General features: G+C 44.7%; 1 protein-coding gene across 1 annotated transcript in view; it reads left to right on the top strand.

Annotated features, from left to right (window-relative positions):
• The window catches only part of BCAS1 (brain enriched myelin associated protein 1), a 107,654-nt gene extending 101,551 nt beyond the window's left edge, over positions 1-6,103 (top strand). The window contains exon 12 of the mRNA XM_064276230.1: positions 4,330-6,103. Within this exon, the coding sequence (XP_064132300.1) occupies positions 4,330-4,404 (75 nt within the window). The 3' untranslated portion in view covers positions 4,405-6,103. The remainder of the gene's footprint in view (positions 1-4,329) is intronic.
• The last annotated feature ends 10,589 nt before the right edge of the window (positions 6,104-16,692 follow it).

The raw sequence follows: 16,692 nt of genomic DNA, 5'->3' as shown, positions 1-16,692 counted from the left end.
ATAATTACAGCTCTATTCACTGAACGCCTCCTTTGGGACCACACTCCTTTACATATACTATCTCTTTTAATTGCCACAACAACCCTTGAAGGTAGGAATTCTTACCCCCACTTCACAGATGAGGAAGCCAGGGCTCAGAGAAGTTATCATGTTGTTACACAAATAACATTCACATTCTATGCTTTTTTTTTGCCAGCCACACCCCACCCCCATGAGGAATTTTCATAAGCGCTGTGCTAATTTTTTTTTTTTTTTTTTTTTTTTACAGCAACATGTCTCTTGCGGAATATCACACGGTTGGTAAGAGGCAGGGAGTCCCTAGGTGGTACACACAGTTAACATGCTTGGCTGCTAACCGAAAGGTTGGAGGTTTGAGTACACCCAGAGGCACCTCGGAAGAAAGGCCTGACGGTCTACTTCCAAAAAATCAGCCCTCGTAAGCGGTATGGAGCACAGTTCCACTCTGATACACGTGGAGTCACCATGAATTGGGGTCAACTCGATGACCTCCTGGTACTGGTGTTAGAGGCAGAGGAGGAGTTGGTCCCAGCCTCCTTGACCCCAAATCCCACACCCTTTCCATTGTCAGGAGACTTCCAACAGTGGCAGGGGGAGAGGGGCTAAAGCTTTGCTGACATTTTCTAAAGACCAAACCATGGAGACCTCCAAGCTGGGCATATCCCACAGGTTGCCTGACCTTTTTCCCGACAGAGATATCTGGTAGCCACAGCCAACCCAGTGAGACCATCGCAGCTTCTGCGGCCCTACAGGGTCCTCATCCTTGGCAGCGCCCTCCTCACTCAGCTCTTTCTTCCTCCTTCCCCGTCAGGGTGCTTGGATTCTAACAGAAAGACCACTAGTATCGTATGGAAAGTCTGGAAAGAACTGTAAGCAAGCCCTTAGAGCTCACAAAATCCAGATGTTTTACAAGATAAAATTTCATAGAACCACAGGTTACCAATACGGATCCACCAGTGGTCTGTCAGTCTGTCGTCCTGTGGTGGCTTGTGTGTTGCTGTGATGCTGGAAACTATGTCACTAGTATTTCAAATATCAGCAGGGTCACCCATGGTGCACGGGTTTCAGTGGAGCTTCCAGACTAAGACTAGGAAGAAAGGCCTGGAGGTCTATTTCTGAAAGTTAGCTAATGACAACCTTATGGGTCAAAACAGAATATTGTCTGATACAGTGCTGGAAGATGAGCCCCCTAGGTTGGAAGGCGCTCAAAATGAACAGTGGCAGCAACAATGGACTCAAACCTACCAACAATTGTGAAGATGGAGCAGGACCAGGAAGTGTTTTGTTTTGTTGCACATGTGGTGACCATGAGTTGGGGCTGACTGAACAGCAACTAACAACAAGGACAGTGATAGAGATATTTGTCGTTGATATAGTGTCTCAGGGTGAAGAACAAATCAGTGGTTGCCAAGGCCTGGGATGGGGGTAGGAGTTGACCACAAGAAGGCAGAAAGCTTTTGTTTTCTAATAATATTTTATTGTGTTTTCATGAAGGTGTACACAGTAAATTAGGTTCCCATTTACCAGCTTCTATAGGAGTTGTTTAGTGACATTAGTTACATTTTTTCACAATGTGTCAACATTCTCTTTAATTGCATTCTGGCTGTTTTATTTGGCACAAGGGAATTTTGAGGAGCGATTGAACTGTTGTACACCTTCAATGTGGTGGTGGTTACACGACTATTCGTATTGGTCAAAACTCATAGAACTGTACACTAACGAGAGTGAATTTTACTATATATACATTACACTTGACAAAGGATAAAATAATAACAATAGTACCTAACTTACAGAGCTCATTGAACCACCAAAACCAAACCAAACCCACTGCCGTCAGTCAATTCCGACTCATAGCAACTCTATAGGACAGAGCAGAACTGCCCCATAGGGCTTCCAAGGAGCAGCTGGTGGATTCGAACTGCTTGCCTTTTGGTTAGTAGCCATAGCTCTTAACCATTGCACCACTGGGGCTCCCATTTATCCACATTCAGTGAATATTGAAAGAGTATAAGTATCCCTGAGGAACTCTGGTGGCACAGTGGCTAGGTGCTTGGCTGCTAACCGAAAGGTTGGCAGTTGCAATTCCCAGCTGCTCAGTGGGAGAAAGATGAGGCAGTCTGCTTCCATAAAGATTTACAGCCTTGGAAACCCTATGGGGCAGTTCTACTCTGTCCTATAGTGTCTTTTTGAGTCACGATTGACTCGACGGTAGTGGGTTTGGTTTACAGTTCGTTTTATGCCACTTCATTTTAATGAAAGACCCACATTAGTACCTGTTTTCCCTAACTGAAAGAAATCAGAAGAGGGTTTTCACTTTTAAGAAAAAAGGCAAAAAGAGGAAATAGCTTTCAGCATTTGTTTTGCAGCGAGCCCTTAGGAGGCAGCGCGCAGCCTGAGCATAAGTGGTATTTGCCAAGCTCCTTCCCCCGGGAACTGCACTGGGCATCTGCTTTATGTGGGCTTTGTATTTATCCTATTGTTCCTGTTTCACTATACGTTAGTGTGTTTTTTTAGGTTTTATGTTATTTGGCATGATTCAGCAGGTCATTTTTGGGTCTGGGAACACTCAAAAATTTTTCCCATATAAATTAATGGTAATTGCTTCTTCGCTTTACGCCGTTTCAGCTTACGAAATGTTCCATAGGAATGTTCTCATTTTCAATAGCGGGGGAAAGCTGTATCTACTGTGTGCCAGGCACTTGCTAGGCATGAAGTATACAGCAGGCTCCATGGAGCTGAAATTCTGGTGGAGGAGACAGATGTTAAGGAAATAAAATGATAATAATATCACCTTAGGGAGTGATATGATTTGTAAGAAAATAAGACAGAGTGATGCGGTTAGAGGGTGAGTGGGGAGGAAGTGGCCGAAGTGAGCTGTAGATGGAAGGGGGAGGTCCTATGGCACCCCAGGTACGGTTCTAAGTCCATTACACATATGAACTCACTTAATTTTGAGAACAACCCTCCGAGGTCAGTTTTATCATCCCCATTTTAAAGATGAAGAACTTGAAGCACACAGAGTCAAGTATTTTGTCCAAGATTTCACAAAGCTAGAAAGTAATATAACTGAGCTTTGAACCTGGGCATCTGACCAGAGACCAATCTCTTATCCATGGCTCATGAATAAGATATAGTCCTGATTTATGACGGGGTTCCATTCCAATGATTTTCTCTTAAGAAAATCTTAAGTCTGTTCTAAATCGAATATTTCAGATTAACAACTGATGCTAAGGTACGAAATGCTGAAGAAGACCACACTACGAGCCTGGTCTACGATGAAGGCAGCCTCAGTGTTGTAACAGTGAAGTCAGAGGGATTTTTTTTTCCCCAACAGTTAATTAAAAAACAAGGCAAAGGATTTCAAGTGGATTTCCTTGGTTCTTGATGAGTTGACAGATGTTACCAGTACTAATCAGTTGTTGTTTATCTGAGGAATCCGTGCTGAGTTTGAAATCATGTTTTGACATGACGGCTGTGCAATGGTGATAAATCAATGCTAATAAAGGCAGTTGGGAGCATGCATGGTTCAATTGTCGTACGTCATTGGAGTTGATCACTGCCCAGTTTTCCATCTGTTACGACTCCCAACACCAACACTGACTTCACTGTAGACCAGGTTATATACAGCCTGCTATATGGCAGTGTTTTGAACAGTAAATCATAAAATTGAACATCTGTGAGTGAACATCTGAGAAGAATAGCCAGCAAATTACACACTGCAACATTGTATGTAGTACATATTACTAATGATAAGAGGTACAAAAAAACAAAAGGACATTTCTAAATACCCATTGCCATCCAGTCAGTTCCGACTCTTGGCGACCCTATAGAACAGAGTAGAATTGTCCTATACGGTTTCCAAGGAGAAGCTGGTGGATTTGAACTGCCAACCTTTTGGTTAGCAGCTGAGCTGTTAATCACTGTGCTGTCAGGGCTCTGTAAGTACAGTTCCTTATAACTCAAATACAGGCATCAGTCAGGGACTAGTTGTATTTTTTTAGCACCTAGCACAGTTGTTGTTAGTTGCAATCGAGTCGGTCCTGACTCATGATGACTCCATGTGTGCAGAGTAGAGCTACTCCATAGGGTTTTCAAGGCTGTGACCTTTCAAAAGCAGATCGCCAGCTCTGTCTTCCGAGGTGCCTCTGGATGGGTTCAAATGGCCAACCTTCTGGTTAACAGTCTAGTGCTTAACTGTTTATGCCACCCGGGGATGACTCCTGGCTCAGAGGAAGTGCTAAATAAGTGACACTTGTTGCCATGATGTTATACATCTTCAATAGGGTGCAACTTCTTTTTATTTTTCTTCAGGGACCAAAGCGGATGTTGGACGCTGAAGTGCAAACAGACCCAGTGTCCATCGGACCCGTTGGCAAATCCAAGTAAACAAACCATCACAGTTCCCACCAAGTCCTCCTGCCATCAAGATACCTTCTCCCTCTTCAGCCACCTCCCCAAACTCGCTCCATGTATATATTTCTGATTCTTGTGACCATCAAACGAAATTCTGCCTACCCATTAAGCCTGAGCTGTTGTATGTTGAGGTGTATTTTTACGTCTCTGGTCCAGTCTTTCCTGGTAAATAACTGTAAAGATGGTTCAGCAGGTTCACTAGTTAGGTCAGAAGAGTTGATGGTGGCCAAGCAGGGGGAAGGAGGAAGTGGAGGAAGGCAATTCTAGTTACGAAAAATGTCAGTGACAGTATGTTGCAGAATTAATTTGGCTGCTAGGAGAAATTAAGCTTTGTCGTAAATACATGCTCATCCTCTGAGTTTGAAGAGGGGAAAATAAAATCGATTTGTTTAAGTCCGTATTTCCAAGAGGGAGAACACGGGCTGTGCGTTGGGAGGTTGCCAACTTCCTGGAATGGAATGTGTGAGGAGTGACAAAGGAATGAATAAGAGTGGTTTTTCAAATAGGGTCTTTGAATATTACTGATGAGAGGGAAAAGACTGGCTGGAGAGGGCTTGAAATGATTTTAGAAAACAATTGCTTTTTGAGGCTCGGGGCAAGGGCGGGGATTACAACTTCAAAAAAAAAAAAAGTAAATGAAGTTGCAAGTTTATTTTGCAACACCAGGGGGCGCCAAGGCCTCCATTTTGATCCCGCATCCTGTATCACTAACAAAGATTTGGTCTTCTGCAATCTTACATTATTAATGTTTCTCGGATGGCTGAGAGGCTTGCTTCATCTGTTCTGTCTGACACTTATCTCAAGCCTGTCTGTAATTTCCTAATGTTCTCAGGATGTGCTCTGATAAAACCCTCCCCATAACCCCAGTTAATAAAAGTTACAGAAGATTATTCAAATACCTGAGTTTTTTTTTTTTAATACTTGTACAGAGGAGTAAATAGGAAAGTGAATCTATTATAATGTAACTCAAAGTCGATATGATTGACTGACAGTCATGTATACTGTGCCTTTCTTTTTCTGATTTAATAAAATGTATCTATACATGCATTTACTTCTAAAGTATCTTTTCATTTTCAACATTTAAAGCAGGCCTCTCCTACTCTATGTCTGGGTTGCCCTTAATGTCACAGTATGAAGTCAGTGCTATTTCTCATTGTATCTTCTCTCCCAAACCTTCCTGGGTGTCCTCACACGGAGGCACATACACATACAAGTGCAGACACACACCAGCACACAGTAGGTGCTCACACATGCACATGTCTCCAGCTGGGTTGCATATGTAGGGCCCAACCTGAGACCGGGATCCAGGGGCCTGTGATTTACTGAGGGAGGGTTCCCAGAGAAAGGGAGAGAGCAAGGGAAACACATGGAGCAGGGAAGGAGCTGAGGAAGGGCTGGTCTCAGTGGGACTTGAGCTTCATCTTGATCCCATGGGGCCTCGGAAGCATGACTGGCACCAAAGAGTTGGTTCCACCTTGAGGCAAGGAGACCAGCCCTTGCACCTTCTGTTGACGAAAAAAGGGGTCCCCTGGGAGGTGGGTGGGGTCCGACCTGGACAAACTACTCCCACTGAGCTCAGAAGCAGGGGAGAGCTGGGGTCCCTTAGCAGCCAACACCCACAAAAGCTGGGGGTGGGTGCACTGGCAGTGCCCACTACTGAGACACACCTGTATATTTGGCTCTATGTATTTATACCCCCATTTGACATGTGCACACATTCATATTTATAAATATGCATTGTATGCAGAGTCACATGCCTGCACACACACACTCCTAGTCACACGCCTGCCAAGTACACATCTGTCACTGCCACAGGCGCACACATGTGCAGATCCACCCCATATGCAGCCTATCACACATGGTATGAAATAAACATTGGCTCTACTCCTGACACAGGCATAGAGGACAGAGAGATGTCTGCATCTTAAGCAAATAAAACCGTGGCTTTGGCACAAAGACATTTGGAAAATATGTTCAGAAAAATCTCTCTAAGATTTTGGGGGGTCCTTTGTTGCTGGGGCCTGCTAGCTCTCAGCTTGGACTGGCTGAGTTCCAGATTTCAAGAGATCTTTTCCCTGGCAGCTGGGTTAGCTCCCTCCAACCTCTTGACCAAACCTGGAGGTGACACCCTTTGGGGAGGCCTTGGCGATTTTCCTGCTGCCATCACCATCTAAGATCATGGGATATGAGTCAAGGAAACCAGGCAGCTGGCTATTCCTTTGTCTCCAAACACCATGGGAGCTGCCTGCTGTGAGCTTGGGTGAGCTTCTGGTAGCAGTACAGGGAGAAAGGTGACAGTATCATTTGCAAGTTTCACCTCACTGGGCACAGGGACTTTTTGCCCCGATAGCAAATGCCCCAGGCAGAAAGGGAAAGAAGCAGGCTGAGGTTCTCTGGCCTCCTCGACAAGACAGATAGGGTGTCTGCCTTCCCCCCACCCACCCAAACCAGGAAAAAAGAAAAGAGAGAAAGAGAAGTTCTCTGCTGAGACTCTCTCTGCATAGAATGCTGACAGTTTCTGAAACCGGTTTCCTATCCTCCTGGGCCAAAGGAGAGAACATTTTTTTTTAATGAAATTGCTTGTTTGTTGTTTATTAAGGCACGAACATTTAAGCCAGTGGGAACTAAGACTTAGTTGGAAGATTCTAAAGGGAGTTGTAGCCTAAGAAACAAGTGAAAACCCTGTTTTTGGGTTGAGAACCATTCCTGATGCATTCGCAGTAAATACTAACTTCCCTGCCTACTGCTGACTGACTGATAAGGAGCAGAGCCGCCTATGGCAGCTCCAGCTCAGGAAAGCCCTTTGGACAGGCACGAATAGAGGGACCAAGTTCCTCAAAATGCAGAGCCTGGGATGCTGTTTGGACAGAAGAAACAATGTGGGCAAGAGGCGAAGCAAAACTTGCACACAGCCAAGCCTAAATAACAACGAAAAAAAAAAAAGGCCCTGAAAGAGAAAAAGAAATTAAGACCTGAAGGGAGGGGAAAGGGCAAAGGTGCCTTTTATTTTCTTTTATTTACATATGTATCTATTTACTCTTAGGTGCCCGGGGATATCTGTCTTCTTCAACATCAAGAAGAAGTGGCCTTTCCAAGAACTGAGCTAAGGAGCTGAAATGGCTGCCATGGCAAAAACAAACAAACAAAAACTCTTGCTTTCCAGCCGATAGTGAGTTTTTGATTGATGACCCAAAACAGACTTCAGTCACAAGGGCAGTTGATCCCAGTGGCCAGGAATGGGAGGTCCCTCATGAAATCAGGGAAGGGAGACGTACACCTAAAGTAAATACCAGAAAAGGAAGGAGAAGGGAAAGGAAGTGAGGTTTTTGTGTTTTTGTTTTCCTCCTCTGCTGTTTAAACAAATTGTTAAGAAGGTTAAACACTTGAGCACGCACACGCATGCACGCACCGCACTAGCTGGATTGTCCTTGTTTGCAAACAGTCCACAGCCCCTGGTTCCCATTAAATCAGTCTCCAAGAGGCCAGAATCCAGGTCCTGCTGGCTCTTTCCCAAAGTGCCTGGAAGGGACCAGATTTCCACAGCCTGGACCGTACAATGTCATTTTTTAGGTCGAATGGTCCCAAATTGATCTTATGCCTTAAAGAAAGACAATCTGCTACATGAGCCACCGTAACGAGAAGAAAAGGAAAATGACTTCAATTATTCACTGGCCCAAGTTGCCAAGGCCGGGGGCGCCAAGGGGGGCCGGGAGCGTGCCTTGCAGAAATGTAAGATTACAGGGGTTGGTTGTAACCGTTCTTCCAGTGCCCCTCCCGAAGCCTAAAAGGCAGTTTGCATGGTGAGCAGATTTAGGCTCCTCTGTGGTCAAGATTCTGTTCTCTCAGTCAGCGGAAGTAAAGTGACACTGGCCCGCTGGAAATCACTGACTCCATTAGAAGGAAAAGAAATTACTTACAGAGCAGCAAATTCTGTGAATTTGTAATTCAGATCTTCAGCTACAGCCTAGATGCCAGTCAGGATCCAGCCCTTTGCATAAATTGGTTTTCTGGGGGGAGTTTAACCCTTCTGCCTCTGTCTGCCTTCCCCAGAAAGCCCCTCTTTCGGTCCCTCGCGTCCCCTGGCCCTTTAAGTTGCCACCGCAGAAATAACAATCCATCCAATTTCGTGGGAGTAAGGATAATAATAATGCCTTACATTATCACACTTTACAGTTTATAAAATGCTTTTTGAATACTTCCTCTAATTTAAATCTGTATACTCCTAACTGATCTTAATTGCCTCATTATAGCATTTCATTGGCGGGGGGAGGGGAGGCTGGAATGCTTGTGGATGGCTTTTTTTTCCCCCGAAATGAGCTTTTCTAGACAAAATGGCCCTAGCCCCATTGCTTCTGACAATTGCCCTGAGTGAGCCCTTTCAAGATTTATACTCACTGAAGCACGGTTTAGTTTGAATCTGGCCACATGGGGGCGCTCCAGGACCTGGGGTTCTACCATTTCTGTTGTGTGCTGCGAGTTGATACCACTCCTAGTGATTATATAGGACAGCGTAGAGCTACCCCACAGGGTTTGCTAGGCTATAATATTTATGGGAATAGATTGTCAGGTCTTTTCTCCCATGGAGCCACTGGGTGGGTTCGAACCACTGACCTTTAAATTAGCAGCCCGGTGCTTAACTATTGTGCCACCAGGGCTCCTCTACAATCTCTGACCTGTTGCCGTGGAATTGATTCAGACTCACAGTGGCCCTATAGGACGGAGTAGAACTGCCTTAATAGGGTTTTCAAGAAGCAGCTGGGGGATTCGAACTGCCAACCTTTTGGTTAACAGCAGAGCTCTTAACCATAGGCCCCTTTCCCTGGTTGCCTAACCAGGAGGTTGGGACAAAGCATATTATTAGGAGCATGTTCGTTCATTAACTTCTAGAAGGTGGTCACGTTTAATAAAGAAAACTAGAACGAGAAGGCAGAACTGGGCAAGTCAACGGCCTTCTATGATTCCCAATCATCCAAACCATGATAAGGTTGGTTTGCTTTTCCCTTTTTATCTGCTGCATCTTGGAAGAAGCTCAAGGAAGGATGGTGTCATTGCAAAACATTTAGGTCATCCCCACTGGTCCCATCAAGCTCCTCAAGCAGCTTACCTTTCACCCTTTCCACGCTGAGCTGAAGGGCAAACGGCTTAACCTCTCAGTTCCCTCCCTAGACAATGGGCTCATAATAGCACCTGCTCCGTGCAGTTGCTGTGAGCAAGGAGCGGGATGTTGCATGTCAAACACTTAGTATAGTGGCTGGCGTACAGCAAGCACTTGAGAAGTCCTGGTGGTACAGGGGTTAAAGAACTTGGCTGCTAACCCAAAGGTCCTAGGGAGGAAGATGTGTCAGTCTGCTTCCCAAAAGGGTGCAGCCTTGGAAACTCCATGGGGAAGCTCCACTCTATCCTATAGAGTCCGTAGGAGTCAGAATCGACTCTATCGCAACAGGTTTGGTTTTGGTTTTTTGGTATGACGTGGTAGGGAAATTTTAGCACCAGGTAACAGAAAACCCCTACTCACATTGGCTAACAACAACAAAAAGAGACTTGATCATTTCATCTAACAGGTGTTACGTCACAGCCCTGGCTCTGTTCTCTGAGCCTTTTCCATGTACTTTGTCTTCAGACTGAGGACAAGTGACGGCTGCAGTTCCAGGCAAGGGGATTATGGGATTACTATAATCAGTTTCGATTTACCATTTTGGTGAAATGGATGTTGAGAAGGCAACTACCATGACGCAATGCCAGTAAAGCAATTATTAAAGTCAGTGCTTTTAAGATTAGCTATTCCCCAAAGTAACCACGCCCTTTGGATCCAGATTGACAGACTCGTGCAATTATGATGCTCCGCCCTCCACAGAAGGTCCATAGATGGTGAGCATGGCAAGACCAGCGACCTTCTTGTCTGTGCCACCCACTGCTCTACCGCCAGTGTCTAGCAAATGCCCACGCGTGGCAGCAACTCAATGAATATTGGTTGGATGGATAAATATTCTGTGACCACATCCATTGGGAAGTGGGCTGCCTTATGGTGTAGTATGAACTTGTTTTAGCTCCAAGTGTTTGATCGTTCTAATCAGGCACCCGCCGTCCCCTGGAGACCAGCCCAATGATTCTCAAAAGTATGGACTCAGGACCAGCAGCAGCAGCAGCAGCACTTGGGAACTTATGAGAAATGGAAATTCTTAAACCCCACTCCAGACCTACTGAATCAAAAACTTTGATGGAAGCTCTTCGGATGACTCTGATGTATCCAAAAACAAAAAAGTGAGAACCACTGGTCTAGGTAGAGCTACCACTTCAATGAGCATCAACTAAGGGGTCCAATGACCAAGCGTGGAGATGCAAAGATATTAACAGCTAATATTGCATCTTACTATATGCCAGGTGGAAACATTGGTGGTGTAGTGGTTAAGTGCTACAGCTGCTAACCAAAAGGTCGGCAGTTTGAATCCACCAGGCGCTCCTTGGAAACTCTGTGGGGCAGTTCTACTCTTTCTTATAGGGTCACTATGAGTCGGAATCAACTTGATGGCAACAGATGTGAGTTTTGGTTTATATATATATATATATATATATATATATATATGCCAGGTATTGTGCTTCACATGGCTTACATTGCTTGTGGCCAGTTTTACAGATGAGGAAACGGGCTCAGAGAGGAAAAGCAAATTTGCCGAAGGGCAGCTATGACAGAGACGAAGTTGAACCTGAACCTATGCTCTTAAAGATACGCTTTCCTGTCCGTGGGAGAGGCCAGCAGGCAAAAAGGAAGGATAACAGAATGTCAGAGACAAGTGAATGGAGGGCATTGTGGGCCTCAGAGGAAGCGAATGCCCCGAAACTACCGGGAATGGAGGCTGACCATTTGAGGAGGTGGCATGTGAGCTGACGCACAAAGAGTGAGGGAGAGCTGGCCAAAGCAGTTCCTAGGAGAACAGCAAGTGCAAAGGCCCAGAGGCCACAGAGGAAATTGCAAGTAGATCAGCAGGGCTGGAGTGAGAAAGCAACTGTGGGGAGGAGAGACAGAGGGTGGGGGCCTAGAGATCACCAAGCCCATGTAGTAAGGAGTCCATAGTAAGTTTAAGCTTTATCCTGAGTGCAGTGGGGAGCCCTGGAAGAGATTAAAGCTGGAGAGTGGCAAAGCCAGATTTGTATTTTGGCTGCAGGTGGGCTCAAATCCAAACTCAATTCAACGAATATTGATTGAGTGACCTGAGCTATTTGCTGGATGTTATAAGGTGTCCTCATTTCCTTTGAAATCTTTTTTAAAGATGATAAGAAATGCCCACTTAGATAAAACCTCTGACGGGCTTGGGCTCTTAAGAAGGTGTCCAAGGCCACACAAGATACTTAATTTCTTCAGGCCTCCCTTGAGAAATGACAGTGGTACCTCTCCATGAAACGGAGATGGTGATGGCGTCGACCTCACGAGTTCCGATGAGGATTTAATGATATATTCCGTGCAAAGCAGCTAGCATTGTGCCTGGCATACAGTTGGTGCCTAATAAATATTAAGACCTATCAGCATATTTTGAGATTCAACCACTGTTTGAGTGTCTGTCAGCCCATTAAAACTCCTGCTAAAACTTGTGTCTTCTCTTTACCGCTCTCACCCCACCTTCAGTGTCTAGAATCCGTCCCAGCCTCTAATTCATTCACTGTCGTTTGTCTTATTTTATTTTTTCATCTTCCCACTTTCACAGTTGTCCTTCCAGTCCTGAGGGAAGGGCAGCCTTTTCCCGCCTCTCTTGGCTCACCCCCCTCTCTCTGCAGCCCCCACCCCCTTCCTATCTTTGCAGGCCCGTTTTTCACAAGTAGCTGAACAGTTCTGAGAATACAAAAACAGGAAGTTATGCAGAACCCTGACTAAGGCTAAAAACTCATGTGCAAATCCTTCATCACACAGATTTCTTCAGCTTTCAAAAACTACGGCCTTGAAAACTCAGGTCCCCTGGCCAAGACCTCTGGATTTGCTTAATCATTTCCTTTACAGATTTATAACCTCTTTAACCATGAAGAAGAGACGGTGAGAAAGAGGGAGGCGGGAGCTGAAAGCATTTTTAAGTCAACCACAAGACAGGACAGGAAATTCTGGAATGGGGGGGGCATTTTTCTTTAATCCCTCAGTGCCAAAGTAACCTAAGATAGCAACTCTGGAAAACTGCTTATTGGGCAAGAAATGACCATTCTAGTATATTCTTTTGCTGTTGATATTATCCCAAAGGGATATTTTACAGCCTTCTTCCTTCTGTGACTTAATAGAAAAATTAGAGCAGAAAAAACTCTGAGAGACACACTGTTTTAAACTCATGCAGCAAACATTCATTGAGTACCTTCTCTGCCTGGTACTTTAGAGAGAGGTATTGAACATGCTCCCAAAGAGACAAAATAATCTGCCAGTTGGCATCAATGCCAGTCGGTTACACGTTCTAGGGAAATAGAAGGTACTGGCGTTGTTCCTTGCTGTTGAGTGGGTTCTGACTAATTGGACGGAGGAGATGCAAAGCTGCTTTGTTACTAAAACCCTGAAAGACAAAAAGAAGTGGCTCCTTCTACCCTGGGTTTTCACTTTCTAAGCTTTTCCTGGGCAGATCTGGGCTGTGCACCTGATAAGTCGTAGATAACCCTCAAGATAAGTCACAGATCTTTAGAAGTGATTTGGATTTGAAACTGGGGACGAACCCATTACTGCTGAACCAGCATGTGGAATGGAATAGAATGGAATGGAACGGAACGGAATGGGAGAAAAGGGAAAGGAAGGAAAGAGAAGAGACGAGAAGGAAGAGAAGAGATGAGAAGGAAGAGAAGAGACGAGAAGGAGGTGAAGAGAGAACTCATGACGCATTATCAGCAACATAGGTAAAAATTGATTAGTAAAAGATTTGTTTTGTTATAAATGGGTATGCATAAATTAGAAATGTCTTGCTTACTATGATTTGTAATAATAATAAGTCTAAAGTCTTTGGTCTTTAGTATAGTTTGGTGGTTAAGAGAGTGGGCTGCAGGGCCCACTGGCATGGATTCGAATCTCAGTCTGCCATTTACTGGCTTTGTGAGCTTGGAGGAGTTGATTAGCCTCTCTGGACCTCAGCGGTTTTTTGTTTTTTTTTTTTTTAGGGAAGTATAACACAATACAGAGAAATGTAAAATTTAACGTTGGATATCACAGTCTCTGAGGTTCTGGGACCATTTATCGTCAGAAGGTGCAATCCTGTCGCCTGCCGGCGTATCTTTCCTTTGGCCCCGCCTGCCGTACTCTTCTGGGGTCCACTCCACATTTTGTTCTGAGCTCAGAAAACATTTAGAGGAGCCATAGGAAGATGTGTGCACGGAGGCAGAAAAGTGGCCTTTACCCCAAAGAAGAGTTCCATGTTAAAGATTTGGGGCTGGTAGACTTAAAAGGAGAGGGATGGTTCTAGCAAAGATTTTCAGATGCAGCCTGGAGACATGCTTTTTGGAAAAGGCAGAGAGGGTTGCTGTACAACAGCTGTGAAAATTGGAATTTGTTTCCAAGACTTAAATACCAGAAGAATTCATATCCAAATCTTGATTTCCAAGTTCTCCTGAAATATTGGAAGTTATGGAAACACAAGCAAAATGTAGGAACTGAGTACTCGTGGCCCCCCTCAAATATGGCTTACGCTCAATTCAACACAATTCCTTCAGCTTATCTTGCCTGCCTGTTCCCTGGAGGCACCTGTAAATGCACCCTCTAGTTTAAGACATGAGGTTGATGGACTTGTGAATATAAAGCTCATTTCTCTTAGGTACTTTTGAGGACAGCAGTCCTATAAGATATTCTGAGGGATAAAAAAGGTTCATATTTTGTGGTAGGCAGAATTCCACAATGGCCCTTAAGATTCTGAGCCTCTGGTACACGCACCCTGTATAATCCCTCCCATGGAGTGTTGGCGGGATCTGTGAATATGATGAGGTATCATTCCCATGACTGGGTTACATTATATGGCAAAGGTAGGAGACTTTTGTAATTAAGGTCCCTAATCAGCTGACTTTGAGGTAATCAAAAGGGAGTTTGCCCTGGGTGGGCCTGACCTAATCAGGTGAGCCCTTAAAATAGACTGAGAGGCTACAGCAAATGCTCTCCTGTAGGCCCTGAGAAGCAACATGCCATGTTGTGGAGAGGGCCACATAGCAGTGAGCCACAGGTGACCTTGGAGAGCTGAGTGCTCAGTTCTACAACCACAAGGAACCGAATTCCACCAGTGAGTTTAGGACTCCAGACTTCAATTGCAGTCCTTACCAGCACCATGATTTCAGCCTGTAAGACCCTGAGCAGTGACCTAGTTAACTCCTACCTGGGACTCCTGACCCACGGAAAGCCCATTGCTGTCGAGTCGACTCCAACTCATGGCAACCCTATAGGACAGAGTAGAACTGCCCTACAGGACAGAGTAGAACTGCCCCATAGGGTTTCCAGGGAGTGGCTTGTGGGTTCAAACTGCCAACCTTTTGGTTAACAGCTCTTAACCACTGCGCCACCAGGGCGCCAGCATTCCAACTAAAAAAAATGTTCCAAAGATGAGAAGAACTTCCAAAATTCTTATAATACTTGTTATCAGCATTACCATGGAAATGGGGGCCAGAATACTGTTTACATAATAACAGTTTACCCTAAAACACAGCTTCCAGTCTGATCTTGGAGTTTCTGCTCATGGAAACTGACTGCACATAGATAATTCCCCAAAAGAGCCAGTGCCTAAGGCAAATCAGTTTTTACTAGTTTACCAAGACCATTGTTTATCTAGACTTTTAGGAGATCAGTTTCTTCGAGGCTCAAAGTTCAAAAGAACATTTAATGGGCAATGGCATGGGTGGGTCACTCCAACTCCATGGACCCCAGAAATCTGAATTCCAGTAAAATTAAAACCATTTCTCAGTACTATGGCTCTAAGATGCCCTGCAGTTAAAAAAAAAAAAAAAAAACCAGCTGAAAGTTGTTGAACCCAGTGTCCCTAAACCTATTGGAGCTAGTGATTCCATGAATTAATGATCCCCCTTACGGACTTTGTAAAATATAGGGCCAGGAACCAAATCCTTGGAGAACACCTACTTTGGAACTTATGGGGCGGGGGGGGGGGGGGGAAGCAGGCAGAAATGGAACCAGAAAAGGGAATGGGTTTCCACAGTGTTCTCCACACGGTGGCCAGACTGGTTCTTTGAAAACAGAAGTCAGATCATGTCACATCCTGCCCAAACCTTCCAATGGAAGAAACAGAGAACAGTCATTCAGCTTGGACGTGACGGGGATTTGACTGGTGTGGTACAACATGGTGGTGAGCAGAGATCAGATTCCGGAGGGATTTAGAAGATCGGTGGACAGTGTTTGCAGCTGGGTTGTATGTGGGGTGCAAGAGAAAGAGAAGAGTCTAGGTGGAGGGTGAAGAACTCAGTGCTGTGGAGTCACGAGTCACTGGTGGATGCTGCATAGTTAGCATTTTGGAAGGACAGGGGTGTGTGTGTGTGTGTGTGATGCACTCATACAGTAGTCATAAATATTTACATATGTGAGTCAATGTGGGAGTGAACCTGAGTCCAATTGAACATGAAGCAATTATTCTAACTTGGTTTCTGGAATATTCCCAGGATGAGATAATTTCCTGTTTTTATCTTTTTTTTTTTTTTTATTCCGCTTTTTATCTCAGTTCGAGTGTTTCCTTGTCTTGAGAGCTGGGTTGGCATTCTCTGTCTGCACTGGGAAGAGTGGACACACATAAAAGACAGTAGAAAGTCCCAAAGAGATGACAGATACTTCTGAGAAAATAGGAGCTGACACCTAATCCCTGGCCTCTTTTATGAGGGCAGAATTGATTGGTTTATTCTTCAATCGATTGGGTATTGACTGTAAGTCAGGGTTTGGGGAACGGCAAATAAGAAAAGCAGGGATCACTCCAATGTCGTTGAAGAGGCATTCATTCAAAAGGCTAAGTCTCAAGGAAATACTATAGAAGATCCACATGCGTAAGTGTATATATTTTGTGTGTGGCATAAGTTTGGAATAGTAGCTAAGAACCTGGATTCTGTAACTCAACTCTCCTACAAACTACCTCTAAGACATTAAACTTGATATGAAACATCAATATATAATTGTTGTTGTGAGGTGGTGTTGAGTCAGTTCCAATAGTGACCCTATGTACAACAGAACGAAACACTGCCTGGTCCTGCTCCATCCTCACAATCATTGCTACATTTAAGCCCATTGTTGCAGCCACTGTGTCAATCCATCTCATTGAGGGTCTTCCTTTT

The sequence above is a fragment of the Loxodonta africana genome, chromosome 24, assembly GCF_030014295.1.
Source record: "Loxodonta africana isolate mLoxAfr1 chromosome 24, mLoxAfr1.hap2, whole genome shotgun sequence".
NCBI classification, from domain to species: Eukaryota; Metazoa; Chordata; class Mammalia; order Proboscidea; family Elephantidae; genus Loxodonta; species Loxodonta africana.
This window is presented reverse-complemented; position numbering and strand designations above follow the sequence as displayed.